The sequence below is a fragment of the Hyperoodon ampullatus genome, assembly GCF_949752795.1.
Source record: "Hyperoodon ampullatus genome assembly, chromosome: 12".
Lineage (NCBI taxonomy): Eukaryota > Metazoa > Chordata > Mammalia > Artiodactyla > Ziphiidae > Hyperoodon > Hyperoodon ampullatus.
The window spans coordinates 53,658,437-53,684,412 of NC_136925.1; the positions used below are offsets into that span (position 1 = coordinate 53,658,437).

General features: G+C 39.1%; 1 protein-coding gene across 1 annotated transcript in view; it reads left to right on the forward strand.

Moving 5' to 3' along the window:
* Positions 1-25,976, forward strand: part of NCOA7 (nuclear receptor coactivator 7) — a gene marked incomplete at both ends in the record, with an annotated part of 140,371 nt that overhangs the window by 54,052 nt on the left and 60,343 nt on the right. The window contains one exon of the mRNA XM_079716378.1: positions 11,196-11,416. Within this exon, the coding sequence (XP_079572504.1) occupies positions 11,196-11,416 (221 nt within the window). The remainder of the gene's footprint in view (positions 1-11,195; positions 11,417-25,976) is intronic.

Genomic DNA, 25,976 nt, shown 5'->3' on the forward strand with positions numbered 1-25,976 from the left:
GCCTGCATGTTTTTCACACAGGTCTTTATCAGTCTCACCTCCATCTTCTCTGCTGTGCTCAAGGTTGGTTCTTTGGCAAAGTCTAGCATCTGGTATTCTTGGATTCTCCAATACCAGCTGGGTGTCCAACCATTCAATTCAATTCTCACACTAACAGCTCTGAGTAAGTGTCAGACTACACAGGTTTAAGGGCTCAGTTTCTCAAGACTGCCCTCACCCCAGATGCTCCTTGTAAGTTCCACATCCCGAGTCAACCCATACATACAGCCAAGTTGGCTATGCATTTAGTTCCCATGATCCCTTCCTCATTCACTGGAATGACTCACAGGACTCAGGAAAACACTTTATTTACATTTACCAGTTTATTAGAAAGGATATAACTCAGGAAGAGCCCAGTGGAAGAGAAGCATAGGGCAAAGTATGTGGGTGGGGAGAACAGAGCTTCCATGTGCTCTCTGGGTGTGCCACCCTCCTAGAACATTGATTTGTTCACCAACCCTGGGAGTTCTCTGAACTCTGTCATTTAAGGGCTTTCACAGAGGTTTCACGGGGTAGGCATGATTGATTGAATCATTGGCCATTGGTGATTGAACTGAATCTCTAGCCCCTCCCCTCTGTCCCCTCTCTCAAGGTCTGGGGGTGAGGCTGAAAGTTCCAAGCTTCTAATCAAGCCTTGGTGTTTCTGGTGACCAACCCCTACCTTGAAGCTATCTAGGCCCCCTCACTCCCTACCCCTCCTCCCCACACATACCAGAGTCATCTCATTAGTATACAGAGACATTCTCGTCATCAGGAGATACCAAATGTTCTGGGAACTCTGTGCCAGAAACCAAAGGAAGAAAAAGATCAAATATTATTTTTTATTAAACCACAGGTGTTTATTTTGGTTGGTTACAAGCAAACTAGTACACTTGAGAGATGACCACTGTTGAGGTTTTTTGAAGACCCTGACCAAGACTGCTGTGTGGTTGGAAGATCATCACCCTATAGATGGGCCCTCAGATACATGAAAGCAAGGCCAGGATTTTTCTTCAGAAATCTATGTTTGGTTCACCCTTACACACAAATGAATTACCCCAGAGTTCTACACTAATTTCAGTAGGGAAAAATTTCAAAGTAGGTATTACTAGTCTCCCATTCCCTGAATTTTATTTTTGAGCAATGTTACTTCCCAAGGACATGACCAGTATATATTAATTGGAAGAAATACATCTACATACTGGATGTAAGCCAACTACATTATGGGCATCTGCCAAAATAATTCAAAAAATTTCATGCCTGATATAAGGTTATTCTTTCTGAAAGTACCTATAATGATAGGAGGAGTTATGATCCCATATCTAGTTTATGACATTGAAATAACATTATCATACAAAGGATATGTGTGTGTCTAACTTGTTTAAAAGCAGTTAAAAATTATTAGAATATATTTTAAAAGTTGGAAGGGTGAGAGAAGTTGAGTTAGAGCATATTATAATTTTATGCCACTCATAACTGTTTTCTGTAAGCAGGCCATTCCTGCTGATCATAAATGTTGTGTTTCACGCACTAGGCCTTCAGGAAAATGTTAATTTATATACTAAACTGATTTTTTTTCAGGATTGTCTTTTTTCAGCCTTATTTTTCTCCATGTTTCTATAGTTTAAGCAGTTAACAGGGACTTAGGTTAAAATCTGAGAACAAGATCCCTGGCATCTTCGTATTTCTGCTTGAAAATTTTCAGAGTAGTATTCTTTAATTAGTTGCTTGTTTTGCTTAAATGCCTTCAATAAATCAAAATTTTCTGTGATTGTGTCCCTGAAATATGTTGCTGTTATGCTGAGATATATATGTCATTGAAACACATATCCCAATGCTCTTTTCTGTAAATGTCACTGGGGAGTCTGAGCATATGATTCATTCTGAGTAAAAGATATTTTAAAAAATAGTTAACTGACTTAAAAAAAAAGATTTCTGGGCACGCTAAGGGGCTCTAGTAAAAGAAAAAAAATATTTGGAGGACTTCTTGGCTTTGGTCATAAAGAGTGAATACTTGTTTTCAGTGAAGATTAAAGAAATCAGATATGAAAATGAGATGAACTCCTTAGAAATCCTGCCTGTTAAAAATTTTCCTGCCAATATCTCCACCTCCAAGAGGCTGTTTTGCAGTCACCCAACATAAAATAAGAGCTCATGTTTGTGGTATTTTCATTGTACCTTTAGATTTCAAGATGGTCCTGAGTAAACTTTTTGTTTTTCCTTGAGAAATATTTGCTTACTGCCGGTCACTGACAGGAGTGAACTTTTTCAAGTAACGTAGTCAGTGCATTGCATAGATGCAGAAATGATTTAGACATGGGAAACTAAGACACTACAGTGATATGCTGCTCAGTTTACAATTATTTATGACGCAAAAGCTAATTTAGCCAGTGTGGTAGACTGAATAATGACCCCCAAAGATATCCAGCTTCTAATCCTTAGACCTGGGAGTGTTACCTTCTCTGGCTAAAAGACCTTGAAGATAAGATTAGGTTAAGGCTCTTGAGATGGGGAGATTATCCTGGATTTTCTGGGTTGGCTTCTGAATGCAGTCTCAGTGTTCATATAAGAAGGAGGCAGAGGGAGATTTGACTGCAGGGAAGAATGTGTGACAGTGAAACGAGAAACTGTGCTGCTGGCTTTGAAGATGGGAGAAGGAGCCACAAGGAATACAACTCTAGCAGCTGGAGAAGGCAGGGAAAGAGTGTCTGCAGGTAGTGTGGCCCCGTGACTGATTTCGGACTTCTGACCTTCAGAACTGTAAGAGAATATGTGTGTGTTGTTTTAAACTACCAAGTTTGTGGTAATTTGTGACAGCAGCCATAGGAAGCTAATATAGCTTGTTGATTTGATGATATTAAGTTAAATAAACTATATACATAATACCATTATAAAGCAAAAGGGAATTTAAAAACTGCCAAATACTTAGTCATTTCTTAACATTTCTGTTTGCAGATTTTGGTTAATTTCCATATTGCTGTGTTTATCAGCTTATTCTTGACTGATAAGCAGTAAAATTCCTAATATTTAAATATTATATTATATTTACAGAACTTTGTCGATTCCTCTTAGCAGAATGCAATTCTCTTATCTCCCAGAGCAAGTTCCCTTTTCTGGTTCCCTTCCTCAGTTTATGGCTGAGGTTTATATTGCTATTGTCTGTACATACTGTTGATTCCCATGTACCTTTTTCACGTTGTGACTCAGCATCCTGATTTTTGGAAAAGGGAACCAGACTCCCACACGGGCACTCTATATATGCAACAAAAGCCTGTCTTGTTTCGTAAATACAAGGCAAACATTCTACACAGTAGGCATCCATTTTGTGGCAGTACCATTGTCATCCTGGTACTGGGGGGAGCGTGTAAGGTTCTCTGAAATGTCCCTTATGAAGCCACCCCCCCAAGCCTTCTCTGAAAGTGTGACAATTTGTTTACGTCCACTCCTGGCACCTGCACTTTGATTACCAGAGTCCCCTCAGATCTGCTGATTCCACCACTGTTATAATAGCACAAAGAAATCCTAGAAAAGGGAAAATTTTGTGGTGTGTCCCTGATTGGCATTCTGTTTAGCAGTCTTTATTGGAACGCAGTTGTTTCTTGAGGCCAAGGGAAATTCTGTTACCTGTGTTCATCTGGATGCTTGTATTGCTGGTTAGTGAACTCAAAGCCAAAGGATTTCATTTTCTAACTGTGTTGGTCCTGCGGAACCAGAGTTTTTCCATTTGAACTGATGAATTCTCCTGGGGGAGGGGGGATTTCATGATCAAAATTAGACTAAATGAAAAAAAGGAAGGCACATTTCAAAGGGTGGCACTAGAATCAGGTACATGTACAGATTTTTCCGGGGATTACTCCTGAACTTTTTGGTTTTATTTGATCATAATTCCAAGAGAGAATTTTCATTAGGTGAGTGTTTTGTTTCGTTTTGATTTTCAATGATTCCCCCCCACCCCCAGCTTTAAGTTTGATTTTATTTGGCATTTATCCCAGTTGGGAATTTGCAGTGGAAACAGAAAACTGACCTTCCGTTTGTGAAATCACAAAATGAAATGGAACACCAAAAGTGATGTTCTCCTAGAAATAATAAAGAGCTTTGTGCTGGTGTCTAAATTCATAGCACAGTTAACTAACGTTAATATTTATGTACAGTGAGAAGAATAATGTCTAGAATCTCTCAGACACCTTCTTTGTTGTGTTATACTCTTTTTATATGTTACCTCATCTTCTTGGCTCTTGAGAAATCCCCAAGTAGTGACAACAACAGTGGCACAACCAAGTAGGAATATCTGGTTATTGAGCTCTTACTGGGAGCCAGGCACAGGTTATGTTTAATAGTACAGGTAAGCTGTTCGTGTACTACTTAGTTTAATCATCAAAATACCCCATCTGAGGCCGTTGTTTCCCTTTCACAGACGAGGAACCTGAGTTGAGATTTAGTAACTTGCCTGAAGATGCATACCTAATAAAGAATAATGAGGGTTCAAACACAGATGTTTCTGGCTCACAGGCCGAACTTATTCTGTGGCAACACCCATTTCCCTGAGTCTGGATGTTAACTAGACTTATTATGGTGGTCATTTCATAATATATACATATATTGAGTCATTATGTTGTACACCTGAAGCTAAAATAATATGTCAATTATATTCCAATAAAAAATATGCAAGGCTATTACATGCAGTTTGGGAGGTCACAACTTGGACCTGACCTGCTTGAATACTTCCAGTGACGGGGAGTTCCCTTCTTGGTGAAACAGCCAGTTCCACTATTGGATTGCTCTGTTAGAAAGTTATATTGAACTAATGTTTATTTTTTTGTGACTTCCTCTTGCTTATTAATATGTTCTCTGGAGTTCCACAGACCAAATCTCATCCCCTCTTTACCTGTAACTGGATGAAATGAGACATCAAGGGGTATGCTTAAGAAAATTAAAAAATGAAAAAACTTAAAAAAAAAAACAGTAAAAGAAAAAGATTATATCGCCTCCCTGGCTGCTCAGTTTTGACATTTTCTACTTTTCTTCATGGAGGTATTAGCTCCAAATTGTAGAGCAGAGCTTCTTTGCCTTTTTTTTGTTTTGTTTTTTGAACATCCTTTGTATATGAAGGGTGTTCTTTCTTAACCTCTGGATTTTCCCAGGGCTGGAAGCTCTGCAGTGGAAGATGTAATCAGATGTGAGGGGGCACAGGAAAGTGCAGACTCTTAGGAAGGTTTAGTTTGGATTTAAAAGGCTTTTTTTTTTTAACCTCAAAAATAGCTTTAGCACATTTCCTAAGCTCAGCCAACTGTTAGAGGCAGACAGGACCTTGAAAATCATGTCAACCTCTTGCTTTTGTTTACCTTAGAAGTCCTGGAGGGTTTATCTTATTTCCAAAGAAGGTCACAACTGATTGTCAGACAGCCAAGCCCAGAACCTCTTTCCTTCCTGTGAGCGTATTCTCCATTGAAGCCTACCAGGTTGCCAAACCACTCTCCCTCAAATAGTTCAGAGAATTTCCAAAGTCCAGTGGATTTTATTTTAAAGTCAAGGTATATATATGCCATAACACCTTTAGGAGAGATCCTGGAGGCCCTGTGGCCATTGTGAATTCCTGTTCTACAACTTAACCAGGCCCTGTGACCTTGCAAAGTGGCCCTAATTTTTCTCAGCCTTCCTTTTCTTATCTGTAACATGGAGATAAGATTGCCTACCTCCTTGGCCTTTTGTGAGGATAGGATAATATTTATAAAGTACATAACACAGTGCCTGGTTCATTAGTCAACTCAATAGTAGTTGCTGTTAGAAGAAAGCTCTTTCAAACTTTTTGTAATAAGCTTTTTTAAAAAGTAAAACTCAATTTTAAAAATGTGACAATATATGTGTTAAATTATTGTAGGAAGGAGACTTCAAAGACTAAATACTTAAAAAAATTTGGGGGGGGGACTAGATGTTGTACATGGTTTAAAATCCGAAATATATAAAAGAGAAGCAGAAAGTAATTTTTCTTACTCTCTCTTTCCCCACAGCTACTACCTTTCTTTAGCTGGAAACTCACTTTACAAATTTTTTGTTATACCCTTCCTTGTAGACGTATTCTATGCACATACTCAATAAGCTTTAAATATGAAACGATTTCTGTCTTCAGTCTTTCCTCTAGTCTCGTGCTAATAGGGCTGTCTGTTGAGTCAGCTCTAGGTCAGCACTGTCCAGTACTTTCTGTGATGACAGAAGTGTTCTATACATGTGTTGTTCAATACAGTACCCACTAGCACATGCCTCTATTGAGTTCTTAAAATATGACTCTTGTAATTGAAGAACTGAATTTAAAATTTTTATTTAATTTTTATTACATTTAATAACCACAGGTGGCTAGTTAGTGGCTACCATATTAGACAGTGCTGTGCTAGATATTTATGTCTATGGCACTTTTTACAGAAACACATGGACCTCAGATTATAGAATTAAAGAAAGAGTCATAGAGAGCTAAGTTAATATTAATTAAAGAAGTCTATAGTTTAATCTATTTTTAATTATATGTGGCTAATATATTTTTAAGTATCTAGATAAGGAGATGAGAGTTTATTTTTGAGAACATGTTGCTAATCAAAGAAAGCTGTGAAATGGCATGTTTGTAGGAGAGTAGATCTCAAACAAATCAGAACATAACCTCATTTATCTATTTTTTCAAGAAGTATTTATTGAATAGCTGATGTGTACCATGCATAGGCCCTGGGAGTATGGCATTAACAAAACCTAAACAAGTCCCTGCCCTCATGAAGCTTTCACTCTAGTGTTAATGAAAACCTCCTATCTCCATTTGGTGCCTTTTTGTGTTACATTCCACTGGCGGTCAGCAAGCACCAGGGGAGACCTCTGCAGAGACAAAGAAAGGAACTTGCTCCAGGCCCTTGGCTTTGATGGCCTCCAGTGCTCTGAACTTATTTCCTTTAGTAAAGGAAAAAGCTTCAGAGGAAAACAGTTTTCATTGAGCTACTAAAAAAATGCTTTCTTTAGCAGTATCACCTTATTTATTTCTGTAGTCGGCTATCTCTGGGTTAGGATATGAGTAGGGGAAAAAGTGAGGTGTGCATATGTCTTACAAGTGCACACAATTTTAATGTAAAAAGAGCCAAGAGATTCCAAAATAAGTCCTTTAGTATTCCTTTTTTTAAATTGAAGTATTGTTAATTTACAACGTTGTGCTAGTTTCAAGTGTACAACAGATTCAGTTATACGTACATACATACATATATATTCTTTTCCAGATTTTTTCCATTATAGGTTATGACAAGATGTTGAGTATAGTTCCCTGTACAATACAGTAGGTCCTTGTTTATTTTATATAGTCCTTTAATATCCTTTATGGAAAGGTACGTATAAGAAGCTCAGAATCACGATGGTGAGCCACACTGCCTCATTCTTCTGCTCTTGGGGAAGGTCTGACTAGTGTAATTGCCCCTACCTTTACATTTTCTCCCCCAAACAGTGATTGCCTCTTAGTGTTAGCATTTCATTTGATTTGTTATTTTTATTTTTCTGCATTTTCAAAATTTCCTAGTATGAACACATATTATTTTCATAATAAAACAAAGAACAATAAATTATATTGTAAAAAAATAGTTCAGTCAGAGAGATGATGAAAGCCTGAAATCATTCCATGGGAGCAGAGACCAAGAAAAAGAGGTGTATTTGAGAGGGAGAGATTTAGGAAATAGAATTGACAGGGCTTGGTTACAGTAGTGAGAGGAGATTGTGTAATAAACACTTGTTATATGAAACTGTGATCTATTTTTAACAAAGACAAATGAGCATCACAAAAGGTTTTTAGTTTTTTGTTTTTTGGGGTTTTTTTTTTGGATTCACAGCAATCAAATGTTAAATATGTCTCACCATTTTCAATCACTCATCTGTTTAAGATGACTTGCCAGGAAATTTTTTTAAATTAATTAATTAGTTAATTTTCGTTGCATTGGGTCTCTGTTGCTCTGTGCGGGCTTTTCTCTAGTTGCGGCGAGCAGGGGCTACTCTTCGTTGTGGTGCGCGGGCTTCTCATTGCGGTGGCTTCTCTTGTTGTAGAGCATGGGCTCTAGGTGTGCGGGCTTCAGTAGTTGTGGCTCGCAGACTCTAGAGCGCAGGCTCAGTAGTTGTGGCGCACGGGCTTAGTTGCTCCGCAGCATGTGGGATCTTCCTGTACCGGGGCTCGAACCCATGTGCCCTGCATTGGTAGGCGGGTTCTTAACCAGTGTGCCACCAGGGAAGCCCCAGTAATTTTTTTAGTCCACCATATAAATGTGTACATTTGGGGCCATTAAAAAAGCTTTGGTGAGGGGCTTCCCTTCCCTGGTGGCGCAGTGGTTGAGAGTCCACCTGCCGATGTAGGGGACACGGGTTCATGCCCCTGTCCGCGAAGATTCCACATGCTACGGGGCGGCTGGGCCCGTGAGCCATGGCCGCTGAGCCTGCGCGTCGCGTCCGGAGCTTGTGCTCTGCCACGGGAGAGGCCACAACAGTGAGAGGCCCGCGTACCACACACACACACACACAAAAAAAAAAGCTTTGGTGAAATAAAGGGACTTTATTTTCTTATGTAACTTTTTGTTTCCAGTTATCTTAATTTAGTAATAACAAAACCCTTTTGTGAGAATGTCTTAGAATCATACTGCTTCCAAGAACAAAAGGGAAGGCTTAAAAGATAAAAGTCCTAAAAAGGAATGTTTGAAGAGCATTAACGATACCACATTTATCAGATTGGCAGTTATCCCCCCTTAGAAAAGTATTAACAATGTATTTCCATGCTTTGGGGAAGGATTTTACAGTGGGCTTCCAGAACTCACATCTGATTTCCAGTTACAGGATCAGAATGTTCCACTCATATTGATAACCTCCAGAGAAACAAATTCTCGTGAGTTCTCTAGTCAAAACAAAAGATGTAGCTGATTGTAAAGTTACTGAAGTGTTAAATTGTACTCTGTCTTCTGTTAAACAAGTTTGGTATTGCTATTATCTAGCTTTTTTTTTCCTTCTGAAATAACAACTATGTTTGGCTATATGGGTTGACAATAATTGTCTGTGTGGAAAGGGGGGGAAATGAATGAAACAATGTATCCCATTTTGTTATTTCCACGTGTGAAAATCTCTAACGAGATGCCTCCAGCAGTGCTGCTGTTCATCAAAACATGTGCCCTAGATCTGAGTGAATTTAATTATAGTGGGAACAGTGAAATAAGGACATTTAAATTAACTTACAGTAGAAAAATTCAGGAGATTAAGAAGCAGCAACATATCTCAGTCTGCATAGAACTAATTTTTGAAGTCTCTTTTCTCTCCTTCCTGGAAGGAATCATTTTTGGAAGTGGGCAGTAACGTTCATCTCAAGCATGTTTTTGTTAAACCAGTATATCAGAACAAGATCAGCATGTCCTCTGGATACAGAGATCAGCTCTTTGCATAGACCTCCCTAAGCAAAGAGCTGATCTCTGTGTGATACCAGGTTACCGCATATTAATTTCAGCCTCATACAGAAATCTTGATCGAGAGAGAAATTGTTTTATTAGGAGCATTATCTGACGCACCTTTGCAAAGAGCCACCTACTCTTTTACCAGAAAAAAACAGTTTAAAATCTGAGGATAGAAAATAAAAACATGCTTACTGGATATAATTCCTTTTTATGAATTTCCAATTTTGTTTAGTTTGTGTTCTTATTTGTTTTTTTAACAAGTAAACCTAAAGAGAGAGCTAAGCTAAGAGATGGGCAATATATTCATTTATGATTTTTTTTCCAGCTTTCCTTTCTCCTAGGCCATATACTCATTTATTAACAATGAAAATATAAGAACTTGGCTGCTCAGTGAATAACAGCTTAGTTGAAATGTTTTGTTAGAACATGGTATGGTACCTTTATCTCAAAAGCTGAGTTCTTGAACTATACCATGAACTTTTTGAACTAAGCATGAACTATACCATGTTTAGTTCTCATGTCATCCTATGATTGCATTTGGGTATATTTTACTGTTTCTGTTTGTTTGTATTTTACTGTTGATACATATTTTTTCAATTGATCCTAATAAAAGACCCCGTTAGATAGCTAAGCCTCAGTGAGGGACCTCTTTAGACTTTTAATTTTTCCAACATTACAGAGCAAATCAGCATAACATCAAACCTTAGTCCCTGTTTGATCCTACAGTTATCTCCTTTTTCTCCCAAAACATTTCATCCATTGCCCAACATCAAATTGTATAGATGCTCAAGAGAGCAAAGGAAATAGACATGTGTGTGAGAAAGCCAACTGTGCCTAGATAGAAGGGGGAAAAATGATCCTAATTTTAAAAATGCTTATATATGACCAGACTGCCATGTATAGTAGAGGCCAAGGCCCTTATTCTTTACATTCTGGGGCGGTAAAAACATTCTTAAGAGGGACTAGTGAGTACAGGGTGACACGTCAGTTAACCAGAGTGATACATCAACTGGAAAATATTTTGAGTTACTGGATTTCACTGAATTATTATAAACTTCTGTTATACGTCTTTGACTTAGGAATGAAGAATTGAAAACATCAAATATGTTAACTAATGTATCAGTCAGCTATTATATTAGTAATCATAACAACTATATGTTGTCATTGTGGCATTTTCTATCTCAGGAAATGCAGCTCTTTCTTCACTACTACTATCATATATGTAAAGGAGAGGAATTACTCAGACCTCAACCAGTTCATACCTTGCCAAACCTTGCTCCTCAGTGTGTGAGCCAATTATAAAGGATTTGTTTTTATAAATGTGCTTGCCCATCCGTCCAAAGGTACCCTTGAAACCAGAAACACTTAAAACAAAATGTAACACCCTAAACATGGCATTGTAGTAGGGTAGCTGCATATCTTGATAAAAAATAACATTTTATAGCCTATAGAAGAATCTAGTATTTCCTCAGGTCTAAAGCATTTCCCAGTGATTTTTTTTTGAGACATAAGTATGGAGGATATAAAATTGAGGAAAGGCCACAGATCTCCACATAAGAATTTTTAAGAGATTAAAAAAGAAAAAAAAGATAACAGGAAAGTGTAATTAACAGTAATATAAAGAGTTTTCCATATCAGTTAATTAGTTTCTCAAAGCCCAGTAGCATGAAATTAATACGATTTCTCTTAGCAAATTATTTCTTCCTTTTATTTTTCCTTTTTTTTTCTCATCCCTAGATTGAAAAAGAAAAAGCAAGCCAAACAAAATGCAGAGACAGCCTCAGCTATGGCTACAAGGACTCATTCTGGAAAAGAAGATGCTAGTACAGTCATTTTAGAACGAGACATGTGCAACATTGCTGTGGAAGAGGAATATATCACTGATGAGAAAAAAAAGAGAAAAAGTAATCAGTTAAAGGAGATCAGGCGTACAGAACTAAAGAGATATTATAGTATTGGTGAGTATTGGTGGCAACTTTGCAGTATTTTCATTTTAAAAATCTGTAATAGTTTTTAAAAATGATAATTTGTAGCTGGTCATAATATATAATAATAATAGTAACAGTTTACTGAGCAGCTACTATGTGTGTGTGTGTATATATATAATATATAATGTGTAAAGGGAATAACAATTATATAATAATTTATATTTATATAAATATATATAATTATTGTGTAAAGATATATATATATTATATATATATATATATATAATCTTGTTTAAAGTGAATGACAATTGAATAATGTTGGTGTGTCTTGTTTAATTTTATGTTCCCAACATCTAACACAGTGTCTAGCACATTGTGTCTGCTCATAAATATTTATTAAATGAATGGTCACTTTCCTTGTATGGGAAATATTTTTCTTAATATTTATAGACATGTCCATAAGAATGTTGATAGAAATGCCTGCACTGTTTCCTAGGCAATAGGAAATGGAGGAGAAATGGCCTAGCATCCATTGGTTAAAAAAAAAAGACCATGATGATGATGACTTGAGAGTTGTAGCTGAGGGGAATCTTAAAAGTCCACAGTATCATGTAGTTTCTGAGGATAGTCACTGCAGCTGCATTAGCACAGGTGGCTTGTCTAGCACGATGGAGGTGATGATCCTGCTTTACTTTACCATTCATCTCATACCTACTGCTCCTATCACATGCAGGCCTGGAGTATGTTCAAAAGAGAATGCAAAGGGACTTCCCTAGTGGTGCAGTGGCTAAGAATCCGCCTGCCAGTGCAGGGGACGTGGGTTCAAACCCTGGTCCAGGAGGATCCCACATGCCGCGGAGCAACTAAGCCCATGCACCACAACTACTGAGCCTGCGCTCTAGAGCCCACAAGCCACAACTGCTGAGCCCATGGGCCACAACTACTGAAGCCTGTGTACCTAGAGCCTGTGCTCCACAACAAGAGAAGCCACCATAATGAGAAGGTTGTGCACCACAACGAAGAGTAGCCCCCGCTCGCAGCAACTAAGACCCAGCACAGCCAAAAAAAAAAAAAAAAAAAAAAAGAGTGCAAAGAAAGGGAACCAGGAGATGAAACTTGATGTGGCACACGGGTTACAGTGTACTTGAGATTGCTAGGCTCAGAGACAGAAGACTAAGGAGGTCTCTGAGAACAAATTGCAGTCCAGTATATGAAACCTGGGCTGGTAGCAGGCACTGGGTCCACAGGGTCCCAAACTTGGTTCCAGTTGATGCCAAAGTTACCGGGGGACAGATCTCGTCTCTGTGTTAATATAACTCTCTACTAGTGCTCATCAAACATAAAGGTGGGCTGCCATTGGGATGGTTATAAATGAGCTTTTGCTGACATTGCTCCAACAGAGGGAGATGAAGTATCTGCAGTGGAAAGCCTGTGGTTTGTAGTATTCCAGTGGGTTCCCGTGGTTATGTCATATATTACATAGCTTCATGGATGCTTTTAGTCTGAAGCCACTCAGCATTTTATAAAAAGCTGTAACTGTCAACCTATTGAAAGAGACTTCTGTGTGATTAATAAACTTCCTCTTAAAATTTTAAGTGTTGAGTATTATCCTTAAAAGAGAAAGAGGAGTAAGGAAAATTGCATTTCACATTTTTTACAGTGTACACATTGGACATTTGAAAATGTGTGGTTTTTACAGTTGTACAGTTTAAAATACTATCTTTTCTCATCCTACTTTAAATGCTGCTGCTTAAGCAGTATTTTTAAATGGAGACATTTTGCTCTGTAGGGTTTCCCTGAAGGAGGTTGATAGAGTCCTATCCACTGAGATTTCTTCTTTCATGATGCTGTACTAACTGCAGATGCTGCTTTGGGATAGCTTTTTAACGTGCTGCCCTCTGTTGCATGTGTAACACTTTGAATGTGAAACAATACCCTTCACTCTGCTCTTTACCTAACTAACTCTTACTAGACTTCACCAAATCACCTCAGTCATCTTTTCTTCCAGGAAGTCCTCCCTGTCCCTGGACAGGTTAGACTTCCCTTCTGCATTGTCATCATGGATTTATTTATCTGCTCTCCTGTTTACAGGCTGCTTTGGCTTGGACCCTGTATTATTAGCTTTGTGTAGTATCTGCATTACAGGTGCTCTTTAAATGTGCCTTGAGTGGATGACATGTACATAGATGAATGAATACTGTGATTTGTTTGAGTTTCATGAAAATTCTGGAAGAATGTAGGCAACATTACAATAGTTGAGTCAGAATTATCCTGTGATTTTATTTGGTGACAGTTAAGTAAAGAGATGCCATTGTAGCTTTTCATTTTCTCTCAAGAATGGCAGTGATAACAACGGTTTGGAGGTTTGAGGCATTTTCTTAGGAGAATCCAGTGCTTATAGAAAACTACTAGGTGGGCCATTGAGTCTCAGGATTCCTTGTCCCTTTTCGCATCTGACTCTAGCTGACAGACAGCTGTGTTGGCAGGTTTGCTTGATCTCATAGGGCTCATGTGGCATATTTCCTAGATTCCCATCCCAGAATGTTGTCCCGTACCACTAGGTGGAGTATTAGACCTCAAGTCAAAAGTAATTCTAGTCCAAGTTCTTTTGGTGGCTCTAGTCTGGGGAGGAGAGATGCTAAAATGGGAGGATCTTGTCAGCCACATTAAGGATTTGGACTTTATCCTGTATCAGTGGGAAGCCGCTGGGGGAACTCCATTAACTGTCTGTTTTAAGAGGGTAAATCTAAGGACAATGCATGGAAGTGAGTCTGAAGGCAGGTTGGAGACTGGGGCAGAAGAGAAACAGCACCCTAAGGAGAGATTTTGCTCATAGAAACAGCAGTATTTGGTGACCAATGTAGTGTGTGAGGGAGAAAAAGAACAGAGTCAAGAACTGACAAACTGGAAAACTCAAGAAGAAAGAAGGAAAACAATGAATTTGTGTTTGGAGGTATTTTAGAGGAACCAAATGGATTTGTCTAGAGGGACCTGGATTTTGGGTGAAAGGCCTGGAAATTGCTACTTAAAGGTGTGAGGTAAATATGTGTAAAAGAAGTAATCCAGGGAATGCACAGAAAGTCAAAACAAAAAGTTAATGGAGGGACTTCCCTGGTGGCACAGTGGTAAAGAATCCACCTGCCAATACAGGGACATGGGTTCAAGCCCTGGTCCGGGAAGATCCCATATGCCTCGGAGCAACTAAGCCCGTGCGCCACAACTACTGAGCCTGCGCTCTAGAGCCCACGAGCCACAATTACTGAGCCCGCGAGCCACAAGTACTGAAGCCCGTGCACCTAGAGCCCATGCTCCACAACAAGAGAAGCCACTGCAATGAGAAGCCCATGCACCACAAAGAGGAGTAGCCCATGCTCGCTGCAGCTAGAGAAAGCCCGCGCACAGCAACAAAGACCCAATACAGCCTAAAATAAATAAATAAATAAATAAAAAGTTAATGGATGATAAATGATAACTTATAGAAAAACAGACTGGAAGGATCTATAACAGTATGTTGATTATTGTTTTCTCTGGGTACAGAAATTGCAAAGGAGTTTTGTTTTCTTTATGTTCTTGCACATTACACAGTTTAAATTTATTTTTAATATTAATCAGAAAATTATAGAGAACTGAATAATGTAACAGAGAAAACCCAAGGGCTTTAGAAAAAGAACATTAGACAAATGTAAAGTTCTATCATCAATATAAAAGAAAATGATTACTTTCTGTAGGTATCTATTTCCACATCTGTAACTACCTACCTGATTTAAGGAAGCATATTTTGACAAAATAATGTTTTTTACTTATTAAAGTAGATTTATCTGTGCCTCATGTAAGCCTTGGGTAGTAATTCATTACTCTCTCCTACCACTTCGGAGAACACTACAGCTAAGATACTGATAAAAGATGTTATGGAAAGACTGAGTCACTAGAATTGTCTTGTAACAAAATGGTGCCAATTCCAAAAGTGTTTTGTTTTTGAGAGGGGAAGTAGGAGAAAGGAAGTGGATTAATTACATTGAGGCAGATGGCATCAGATAAATCTAGATCTAGCACCTAGTGTAGCACGGGGCACACGGTAAGCATCCACACAAAAGCTTCTAACATAAGTGAACTCAACCCTTCTATGCTTGCACTTGTATTTACTGATATATAGGGCTCCTTATTCACTTATTCTATTTATTTATATAAACCCTTAAGGAATTGTTTTGTTTTGTTTCGTTTGCGGTACGCGGGCCTCTCACTGTTGTGGCCTCTCCCGTTGCGGAGCACAGGCTCCGGACGCACAGGCTCTGGATGCGCAGGCTCAGTGGCCATGGCTCACGGGCCCAGTCGCTCCGCTGCATGTGGGATCTTCCCGGAACGGGGCACGAACCCGTGTCCCTTGCATCGGCAGGCGGACTCTCAACCACTGTGCCACCAGGGAAGCCCAGGAATTGTTTGATAACAATATATTTTTATAATTTTATATTTTAACAATGTTAATATATTTTTCAAAATTAGCTATTAAGTTATAGTTAAGTTTGACACAAGTAGTAGGAATGTTTACATATGTTTCAAAAGATGTTTGGTCCATATTACAATATCAAAATATATTAAGTTGCATGAATTATATCTCAAAATTCTCTTACATTAAAGGAATACATTATTCCTTAATCTTAGAATAGTACACATCTTTGCTTCTATGGAAGTGGAGATAGGAATGGGAATTTTACAAATGTGGATAATATCTCAGTGGGAAGTTCTTTAACTGAAACACAGATATATAGATGTAAGACCTGAAAGAGATAGAGAAATTTTATAAATACGGGAGGCCAGCCTAAATTGGAATAAAATATATCACTATGTTTTTGTAGTGTTTTAATATAAAAGGTTAATACTAAGAATCCTGGGTAGTAAAGTAGAAATTGTAAGAGAATTGGGAGGTTATTTTAACAAACAGAAAGCACTTAGGTAAGAGTTTGGTCAGTTTTGTGGTTATTGCAATTAAGATTTATTTAGAGAAAACCTCTGCAGTGTAAAGAATGAATTTAGCTTTTCAATAATAAATCTGCAATGTCTAAATCATTTCACATCATAGTTTTCCCTCCTGAGTTCAAAAGGAACTTAACAAGAGTAAAATAAATGAAATTCTCCACTTTTCCTTCCTTAAACATTTTTGGGGTTTGCTACAGGATGAAAGTAACCAACTATTGAATTACTTCTCACGATGGCAACCCTGACACTTTTCCTCATACAGATTACTTTTTCTTAGGATAGTTTTTAACCACATGTGTGAAGATTTCCTATCTGTTGCTTATCTTTGTTTCACTTAGCAAGTTCAAAAAGCCAAAGATGTGCTGTTCTGATAAATTAATTCCTAAACATAAAAGTAGGTCAAACCACAAACATACAATAGCATGACTCTTCTGTTCAAAAGTAATGATCATTTTAGTGCTTTAGAGCTCAAGTGAAAGGATCAAAATGGACTTTGATGTGGAAAGAGGATATTAAGAACCTTATTCATATTTTTTTTAATCAAGCAGTGTATAAACACTTCAGGGACTTGGGTATAAAATAAATCGAAATTATTAGGATGGAAATAATTAGGCTTGTGCTTCTTGAGGCCATCAAGGAAGTCAAACTAATGTTTAAAGTGAAGTCATACCATGAAAGCCTAGGTGGTGAACAGGTCCAATCTGACAAGTGCCCCCAGAAGGCAAAGGTTCATCACAGAAAGAATGCAAGCATTAAGAGAGAAGATGACAGATGTGGGAGGCATAAGTGAAGGACCTAGGAATCAAAGGTGTTCTTGGTGAGGAGGTCAGAACAATGGGAATAGGAGCAGTAATCAGACATAGTGTAAGATAAGAAGAATGCTTTCATGAGCTGAAACTCGTACCCGACTTCTAAAATCAGAACAGCTCATCATATTTAAGCAAAATTAAGGGGAAAACTCTGCACTTAAATGTGACAAATGTTTACAGGTTATGGATAAATGGTAAAAACAAACAAAAAACAAACAGGCAAAAAGAAAAAAACCCACAAAAAACTTAACAAAATGTTCCCTACGAAGGAGCAGAGAAGAGAGGCACAGACTTCTCCACAGCAGTGAACACCAGAGGAATTAAATCTCCTTCAGAACTGTGAAGTAAATGTTGTTTTTCAGACTCAAAGACAACAGGACATCCTCAGACATACTAAGGTTTCAGGAAACATACCTTTTGTATCATACCTTTCTTAAAATAAGGTTACTGAGAGGGAGTGATGTTTTTTTCTGAGACATATGTCAAAATGTAGTCCTCAAGAATGAAAAAGTCATTTTTATTTATTTATTTATTTAGTTAGTTAGTTATTATTTTTGGCTGTTGGGTCTTCTTGCTGCACGTGGGCTTTCTCTAGTTGTGGTGAGCAGGGGCTACTCTTCTTTGCGGTGCGAGGGCTTCTCATTGCGGTGGCTTCTCTTGTGGATTGCGGCTCTAGGTGCGTGGGCTTCAGTAGTTGCAGCATGCGGGCTCAGTAGTTGAGACCTGTGGGCCCTAGAGTGCGTGGACTTCATTAGTTGCGGCGCGCGGGCTCTAGAGCGCAGGCTCAGTAGTTGTGGCACACGGGCTTAGTTGCTCCAAGGCTTGTGGGATCTTCCTGGATCAGGGATGGAACCCATGTCCTCTGCATTGGCAAGCTCATTCTTAACCAGGGGAGTCCTGAAAAAGTCATTTTATAAAAGAATTGGTGGTCAGCATTGCAACTAATAAAACATAAAATTAAAAATACATAATAATGATTGTAAACATGACTATAAGTAGGAATATAAAAAGGCATCATAATTCTTTTTTCCAGCTTTACTGAGATATAATTGACATTAAATTGTGTAAGGTTAATGTATACAATGTGTTAATTTGATATATGGATATATTGCAAAATGATTACCACCCTAGCATTCACTAACACCTTCATCTGGTCACATAATTACCATTTCTTTTATGTGGTAAGAACATTTAAGAGGTGCTCTCTTAACAACTTTTAAGTATAGCGTACAGTATTTAACTGTGATCACCATGCTGTTCATTAGATCCTCAGAAGCTATTTATCTTATCGCTGGATGTTTGTACTCTGACCAACGTCTCCCCATTCCCATACCCCCCAGGCCCTGCTAACTGGCTGGGTTTCGCTCAAGGGAACCTCCTTCCTTTTCCTCACAGCTCCAGCCCTCCCATTAACACAGTATATTGTAATCCATTCTAGTCACTAAGTGAAGCAGCTGTGTTTCACAGAACCTGCTGTACTTGTTCCGGCTGAGAGTCTAGTCCTCTTATGACTATAGTGGTCTGCATCTTGCAAATCTTGTTTCCTGCTCAGTCCGTCGTGTGATATCACATTTGTATTATGAGAAATCTCACTTTTAGAGAAACACTCAAATGTGGATGGGGCCAAGGGAAGGACAACAGATTAGACTAAATAGGGTTAGTGATTTTTCAGTTTGAGTGATTTTGAAAAATCAAATTAGAAGTGAACTGGGGAGAGTGCAAGGGAAAAACACTGATAGGAGGAATGTGGTCGGATCTTTTTGGAAGGCAGTTTGGCCATTTTTATTAAGAGCTTTACTTTTGCACACCCTTTTCCCCAACAATTCTGTTTGCAGAAGCTTACCCTAAGGAAATGATTATGAACGTAGTGGATTTGACCACAGCGACTATCATTGCATGTTTAAAATAGTGGGAAAATTAAAATAACATAAATAACTTTAAATGGAATACTATGTGCCATTTTTTGTTTTCAATACATGTTTTTTAAAATAATTATTTACTTACTAGTATTTATTTATTTGGCTGCATTGAGTCTTAGTTGCGGCACGCGGGCTCTCTAGTTGTGGCGTGCGGGCTCCAGAGTGCGCAGGCTTAGTTGCTACACGGCATTGGGATCTTAGTTCCCCGAAGAGGGATCAAAAGCACGTCCCCTGCGTTGAAAGGCAGATTCTTAGCCACGGGACCACCAGGGAAGTCCCACCGTTTTTTAAAGATGAAGAAAAACAGTTAATGACGTGGGAAATTTTCACAAAATATTGTTACAGTAGAAAAGCAGGTTGACAATAGTGTATGGACTACAATTCCATCTTTGTGTAAAAGAAGGAGAGCTGTTGGAAGTATATTTACCAGAATGCAAACATTGTTTCTCTCTGAATGGAGGTAAAATGGGTGATTGGTATTTCCTTCTTTCATTCAACTGTATTTTAAAATGACCACAGATAGTTTTGATTCATATAGAATTGGTTTTCATGTTTCCTAAATTTTCTCCTAAAGCTTAAATTCACTCAGTTAAGCCCTTGATCCATTTATAAAAAAGAAAAAAGACATTTTGAAAGAGTTTTTCAGAGGGTGGGAAAGAAGGTGAGGAGGAGAGGAGAAGCAGCATCAGACATGAGGAAGAACAGAAAGAATCTATTGATATTTTGGGTGAGTGTCTCCGGTGGGCTAGATGCCTTATTTCATTATTTAATTTTCTACGTATCACGATCTGCTGCAGGCAATAGTAAGCCTATTCTATAAATGAGAAAATCTAGAAGCTGAAAAAGTTGCAGAAGTTCCCACCACAGCTCAGCATGAAGCAGGGTTTAAGCCAAGGTCTCTGGTACCAAAGCCCTAGTGAAACCTCCCCCATCTTTCTGCTTCTCCTGAATCAACTCTGAGAGAAAAATAAGGCGAAAGTTAAATCAAATTTTAGTGTCTTGTCCACTGCCTCAAGAACATTGTTGTATCTTAGTAAGGAAGAAAAAGTTGACTGTACATGGAATTACCTTTTCCCCTGATCTATAATGAGTGATGTTAAGGTTGGAAGTTCTCTCTGGGGCTTAACCGCTGGACCTAGTCACATACGTAGTTACATTCAGAACACTCACTGGTTTTACAACGAAATCAAATGCTGAGAGAACAACTGAAATAACCTGGTTCCTCAGAGTGAGACTAGTTCATTCATTCCACAGTACAGCATTGGTGGTATAGTGGTGAGCATAGCTACCTTCCATTCATTCCACAAACAATTGAGGGCTTGCTCAGAGCTGAGGGTGGCATTGGGCTCTGAGGTAAAACGTTCCGTGATAGACAACTCCTCTGCCCTTCTTACAGTCTAGGTTTTACTTCAGTGTGACTAATTTTAATCGAGGACTGTAGTGCCTGTGATGTGCTTAGAAGAAGGAAAATCACATCTACTGCAAGCTGTTTCCCTTTGTGTCAACTGAGAATGAAACATGGAGTTTACATTGAGTACAGCGTTCTTCCTCATGTTCCTACCCTCTCCAGGCTCAGGAGAGGAAGGCTCCTCACGGCACAGCTGTTTAAACTTTTATTGTTAGCAGTTTAGGATCAGGTATTCCAGAAGTTACCCTTAGAATCCTAAATAATAGTATTGAATGTTTTCATTGCACTCTTCACAGAGGCAGATCAATAATATGGGAAGTGTGCATCACCAATAGAGAAGATGTGACTTCTTTAATCAAAGACAAGTCCTGTATTTTCTTCAAAGACATTTATGACTTTACTTTTTACTATTAAATCTTTGATCCTTCTGCACTGATTTGAGGGTGATCTGGGTTTTTCTCTAAATGTTAGCTAGTGTTCACCAACATCATTGAATGATAATCCATAAGGTTTCCTGAGCCCTTTCTTTGCACATTGTGGAGTGCTTTACCTGATCGAATTGCCTTATCTAATCCCTATAGTAACTCTCTGTGAGAGTCCAGTTGGCATTCCCATTTTACACCCTGGGAAACTGCTTTCATTAAGTAAAGTCACTTGTTCAAGGTCACACAGTGAGCCAGGGGCAGACAAGGACTTGTTCTGTCTGCCTGATGCCAGAGCCTGCTCTATAACAATAAGTTAGACATTTATGTGAAAACTCAGCCTTTTCTTTTCTGGTTTATAAAGGTACCTTTATTTTACATGAAATTCTTTCAATACAGCTCTGATTTTTAGTTATTTCACCACAATGTTTTAATTGCTATGGCTTTATAATTGTGCGTTTTAACATCAATACAGTATACCTACCCTCATTTCTCTTTCAAAAATAATTTTGGATAGTCTTAATGTATTTAGCTTCTAGTCTTATATATTTATGCCTGGTTAACAGTTTGACATGTTTCCCTTCTCCAAAATGTTTTTTAATTTTTGACCTAAATCGCATATAATTTAAAAATTAATTTGAAGAGAAAGTGAAATATTCACAAGAATGATGTTTCCTATTTAGGAACATTATATGCACCACCCTGTATTCAAGCTTCCATTTATATACTTCAGAGAACCTTTAAAACTTTTTTTATATATCTTTTGCCATTATCTTGCTGTATTTATTCTTAGATATTTTCTAGTTTGATACCATTATGCTGGAACTTTTCAAAATAGTTTTTATCACGAGTATAAAAGATTGCTACATCTGGTCACCTTACTGAACAATTTTATGATTTCTGGATGTTTTTATGATGTTGGCTTTTGAGGTAGATAATTAATTCATCTGCCAATAATCAAATTTTCATTTCTCTCTTTTCAGTATTTAAAACTTTTTTATGACTAGAAATTCCAGAACAAAGTTGAGTATAAACTATGATAGTAGGAATTCCTGTATTTATTTTGGTTAGTGTTTTACTTTTTATATTTGCTTTTGGTTTCTGCTATAAGAATTCATCTGTTTACTCAGGCATGCTTTAGGAGGGTTTAGAATAGTGCTTAGAGTGCTTAATTCTAGAGACCATTGGGGAACAAGTGGGCACATGGAGTCCATTCTGTACACATGTTGCCTTTCAGGGCTCTAAAAGGTGGCCTCCAATAAAGGGCAGGGGTTCCCTCTTCCTCCTCGGGATTTCCAAGCTGTCTCCTTATGTTTGAAGTGTTTCTGCTTTCATCTCCACTACAGAGTTTATTTTTATGACCTTGAGTACTTGTAGTTTAGCCTTGCCTCACATTAGGTTAGCCTCTTTGTTGTAATTTAGTGGACTGGGAGATACAATGCCCAGAAGCCTTAAAAGCTTTGCTGGAAGTGCTCTCAGGCATTTGTCTTCATAGAACAACAGGAATAAAAAGAATGGGTGGAGCTTGTGCAGTGCCTGTGGGTATCCCTCCCACTGCATACCCTGGAATCTTCTGTACTTAAAAGCTTTGCTGGAAGTGCTCTCAGGCATTTGTCTTCATAGAACAACAGGAATAAAAAGAATGGGTGGAGCTTGTACAGTGCCTGTGGGTATCCCTCCCACTGCATACCCTGGAATCTTCTGTAAGGCTGGGGTGGCGGCCTCACTACTGTGTTAGTTCAGGCTGCACTTAGGTAACTAACCAGGCACTGCAGTCCTGGAAGTGATGTCATGAAGTCATTTAGTTTTCATTCTTATGGGGAAATTGCTTTTGGTATACAACCTTTAGGGTTTCATTGCTTTTTCAGAAGCATATTTCTCATTAATATCAAAGAGTAACTAAACATTCTTCATCATGTTAAGAAAATTCACTCCTATCCTTAGTTTTCTAACAGTTGGATTTTTAAACAATTGTATTCTTTTTAAAAATATAATAATGGCTGTTTAATTTCATCAGATGATTTTTTGACATGTATCAGAGTGATCAGATATGGTTTTTTTCCTTTAAGCAATTTATAATCATCTATCACATTAATGCTATATCGCTCCCGTATTTCTGGAATGAAACCTTTTGCTTATGGTATAATTCTTTTAACACCCTACTGTGTTCAAATTGCTGTTTACTGATGTTGACTGCAGTATTATTAATTGCATTTGTTAAACACTTACTTTGTGCCAGGCTCTGAGATTAAACACTGTGCCCATTATCTCATTTAATCTTTTGAACAACATTGTGAGATCTCCATTTTACAGATAAGGAAACGGAGGCACAAAGATTTCAAGTGACTTGTTTAACATTGCACAGCTATGAGGGTTGCTTGGTGAACCCAGCTTGTTTTGACCCCAAAACCAAATAATAATCAGAAAAATGTTGGGTGACCTAAGGGAAATGGCACATGACCTGACTTTGATTAATATCATCAGATTGCCATAACCAAATGCATCTGTTCCCAGTTTAGGGCTATGTCTGTCATTGGAAACAGATTTTCCTGTTTACAAATCAGGGTACCCTGTTCTTAGATCTAGAGAGACATAGACAATTGTTGCTCTCTGAATCCACATCTTTTGGATGCCATGGAAACTATCCTTCCTCTTCAGACAACTGTGTAGTGGGTCCTGTGCTTTCAGCTTCGTGTACCTATTCAGATGGTCTTATGATAGAGATGGAAGGAAGGGAGAGAACTGATTGTTCAAGAGGAGTAAAGGAAGAAGGGGCCCCCACACCCGGTAGATGTAAGGCCAGAGAAAAATTGGTTCTGATATAATTTGAAAACCTGATAATTTTCAACGTTCTGTTTGTGCTTGTTCAGATAGTTGATAATAGAAAAAACAAAGCTACACGCTGACTCTTCTATCCTTCCTCTATCTATGTAGAGCTTATGGAATCAAGATCCAGGGAATTCACAGGTATCTCTTTGTTTCTGTTTTCAAGTACAATAATGCATAATGTCCACTCTCCTGACTTCACTCAGTCCCCAGTGGTCTGTGCCAGGAGCCAGATGCTCTGGTTTCAGTGACATTGATATTGTCTTATTCATTTTTTTTTTTTTTTTTTTGCGGTACGCGGGCCTCTCACTATTGTGGCCTCTCCCGTTGAGGGGCACAGGCTCTGGACGTGCAGGCTCAGCGGCCATGGCTCACGGGCCCAGCCGCTCCGCGGCATGTGGGATCTTCCCGGACCGGGGCACGAACCCGTATCCCCTGCATCGGCAGGCAGACTCTCAACCACTGCGCCACCAGGGAAGCCCTATATTGTCTCATTCTTGCTGGAATTTTTCCAGACCTGAAACATACAACCAGAGCTGCATTCCTGAACACCTCCATCCACCTTCCCCTATCCCCCTCCTCCCCAGCACACTCACATTCACACCTGAGATCGCTACTTGAATCCTCAAAAATCCCCTCTTTGGATCTGAACCTCTTTTATCTTTTCCCATTAACCTGTTCTCCACCTGTGGTAGGCAGAATAATGCCCTCATGCCCTCCCACCCTCCCCAAAAGATATCCGTGTCCTAATTTCCAAAACCTGTGAGGTTACACAGCAAAGGCGAATTAAGGTTGTAGCTGGAATTAAGGTTGCTAATCAGCTGACCTGAAGGAGGCGCACATCCTGGATTATCCAGGTGCCCAGTATAAACATGAGGATTCTGAAAAGTGAAAGAGGGAGGCAGAAGAGAGAGATCTAGAGAAACGGCAGCATGAGAGCACACGGCTTGGTGTTGCTGGCTTTGCAGATGGAGGGAGGGACCTTGAGTTGAGGAACGTGGGCTACTTCTGAGGTGAACAGGCCAGGAAACCGGTCTTCCCCTATAGCCTCTGGAAAGAACTGCCTGCTGATGCCGTGAATTTTGCCGGGTGAGACCCATGTCAGACTTGGAACATACAGAACTGTAAGATAGTACATTTGTGTCTATTTTTTATTTGGAGCCCCTAGATTTGTGGTAATGTCTTGCAGTAGCAATAGGAAGCTAGCACATCATGTCATTCTCCTAACCCCGTCTCGGTGCCTCTCACCTACCACTCCTCGAGCTCTTGATGCCCTGCTTGCATGTCCTAACCCCACAGGTGGCCATGACAGCAGGGGATTTGCTGATGTCTTGCATGGTCTGTCACCCTGATGTTGAGACCCACCCTGGGGGAACCCTTACTGCTGCTGCTTGTTGCTTCTTTCGGTATTCATTTTATTAAAACCTGATCTTTGCCACAGTAACGCTTCCAAATGTCACAACCCCTTAAACCCCCAGTCCTGTCTTCATCTCCTTACATTTTAGCAAATAACTTTCCTGTTGGGGTTAACACCATCTGTCTTGAGATCCCTGCACTTTTCACTCCGGGACCTCTGTGACCTCCCAGTTACCTGTTTCCAGGTTTCCATCTCTCATCCTCAGGGTAACATTTGACAGTGTCAGTACAACTTTCCTTTAACTTTTTTCCACGCCTTTGTGACATTGCACTCATTTTCCTATCTTTTCAAATCCTCCCCACCCGCCAATCAGCCACACTTCTTTTCGGCCCCCGCCCCCCAAATCTAAGCCTTCCTTAGGTTCTGTTCTCAAACCTCGGATATTCTCTTGGCAGTTGTAAGCTCTAGGACTTCACAGATCACCTAGTGAAAGGATTCCTTTACATCTGACTTTTATGCCTTTTCAGGCCCTGGACATTTCCGAACATCACCTTCTTTTAGCCCCAACACATGGAGAGAGAAGAGTCTTTCTGGAAACATATCTAGCATCTCCTCAGGTGCAGGAGGCAAGAGCCTTGTTTTCTGGACACCCCTGGCCCTCCTGTGGGCTGGGAAGGGAGGAGGAAGCAGGGCTGTGGGCAGGGCACCAGGTCCACCTGAGGTCAACACGGGTTCTCCCCTTTCCCTGTTTCGGCCCCTCCAGGATGTATGAGAAACGAGACAGGTTAGACAAAAGGGCTTATGTTTCATTCTTCTAGGGTTTTGGTCAATTTTGTCCCAGTTACATTCTTACTGGGTGGGAAAAACTGGCTCTG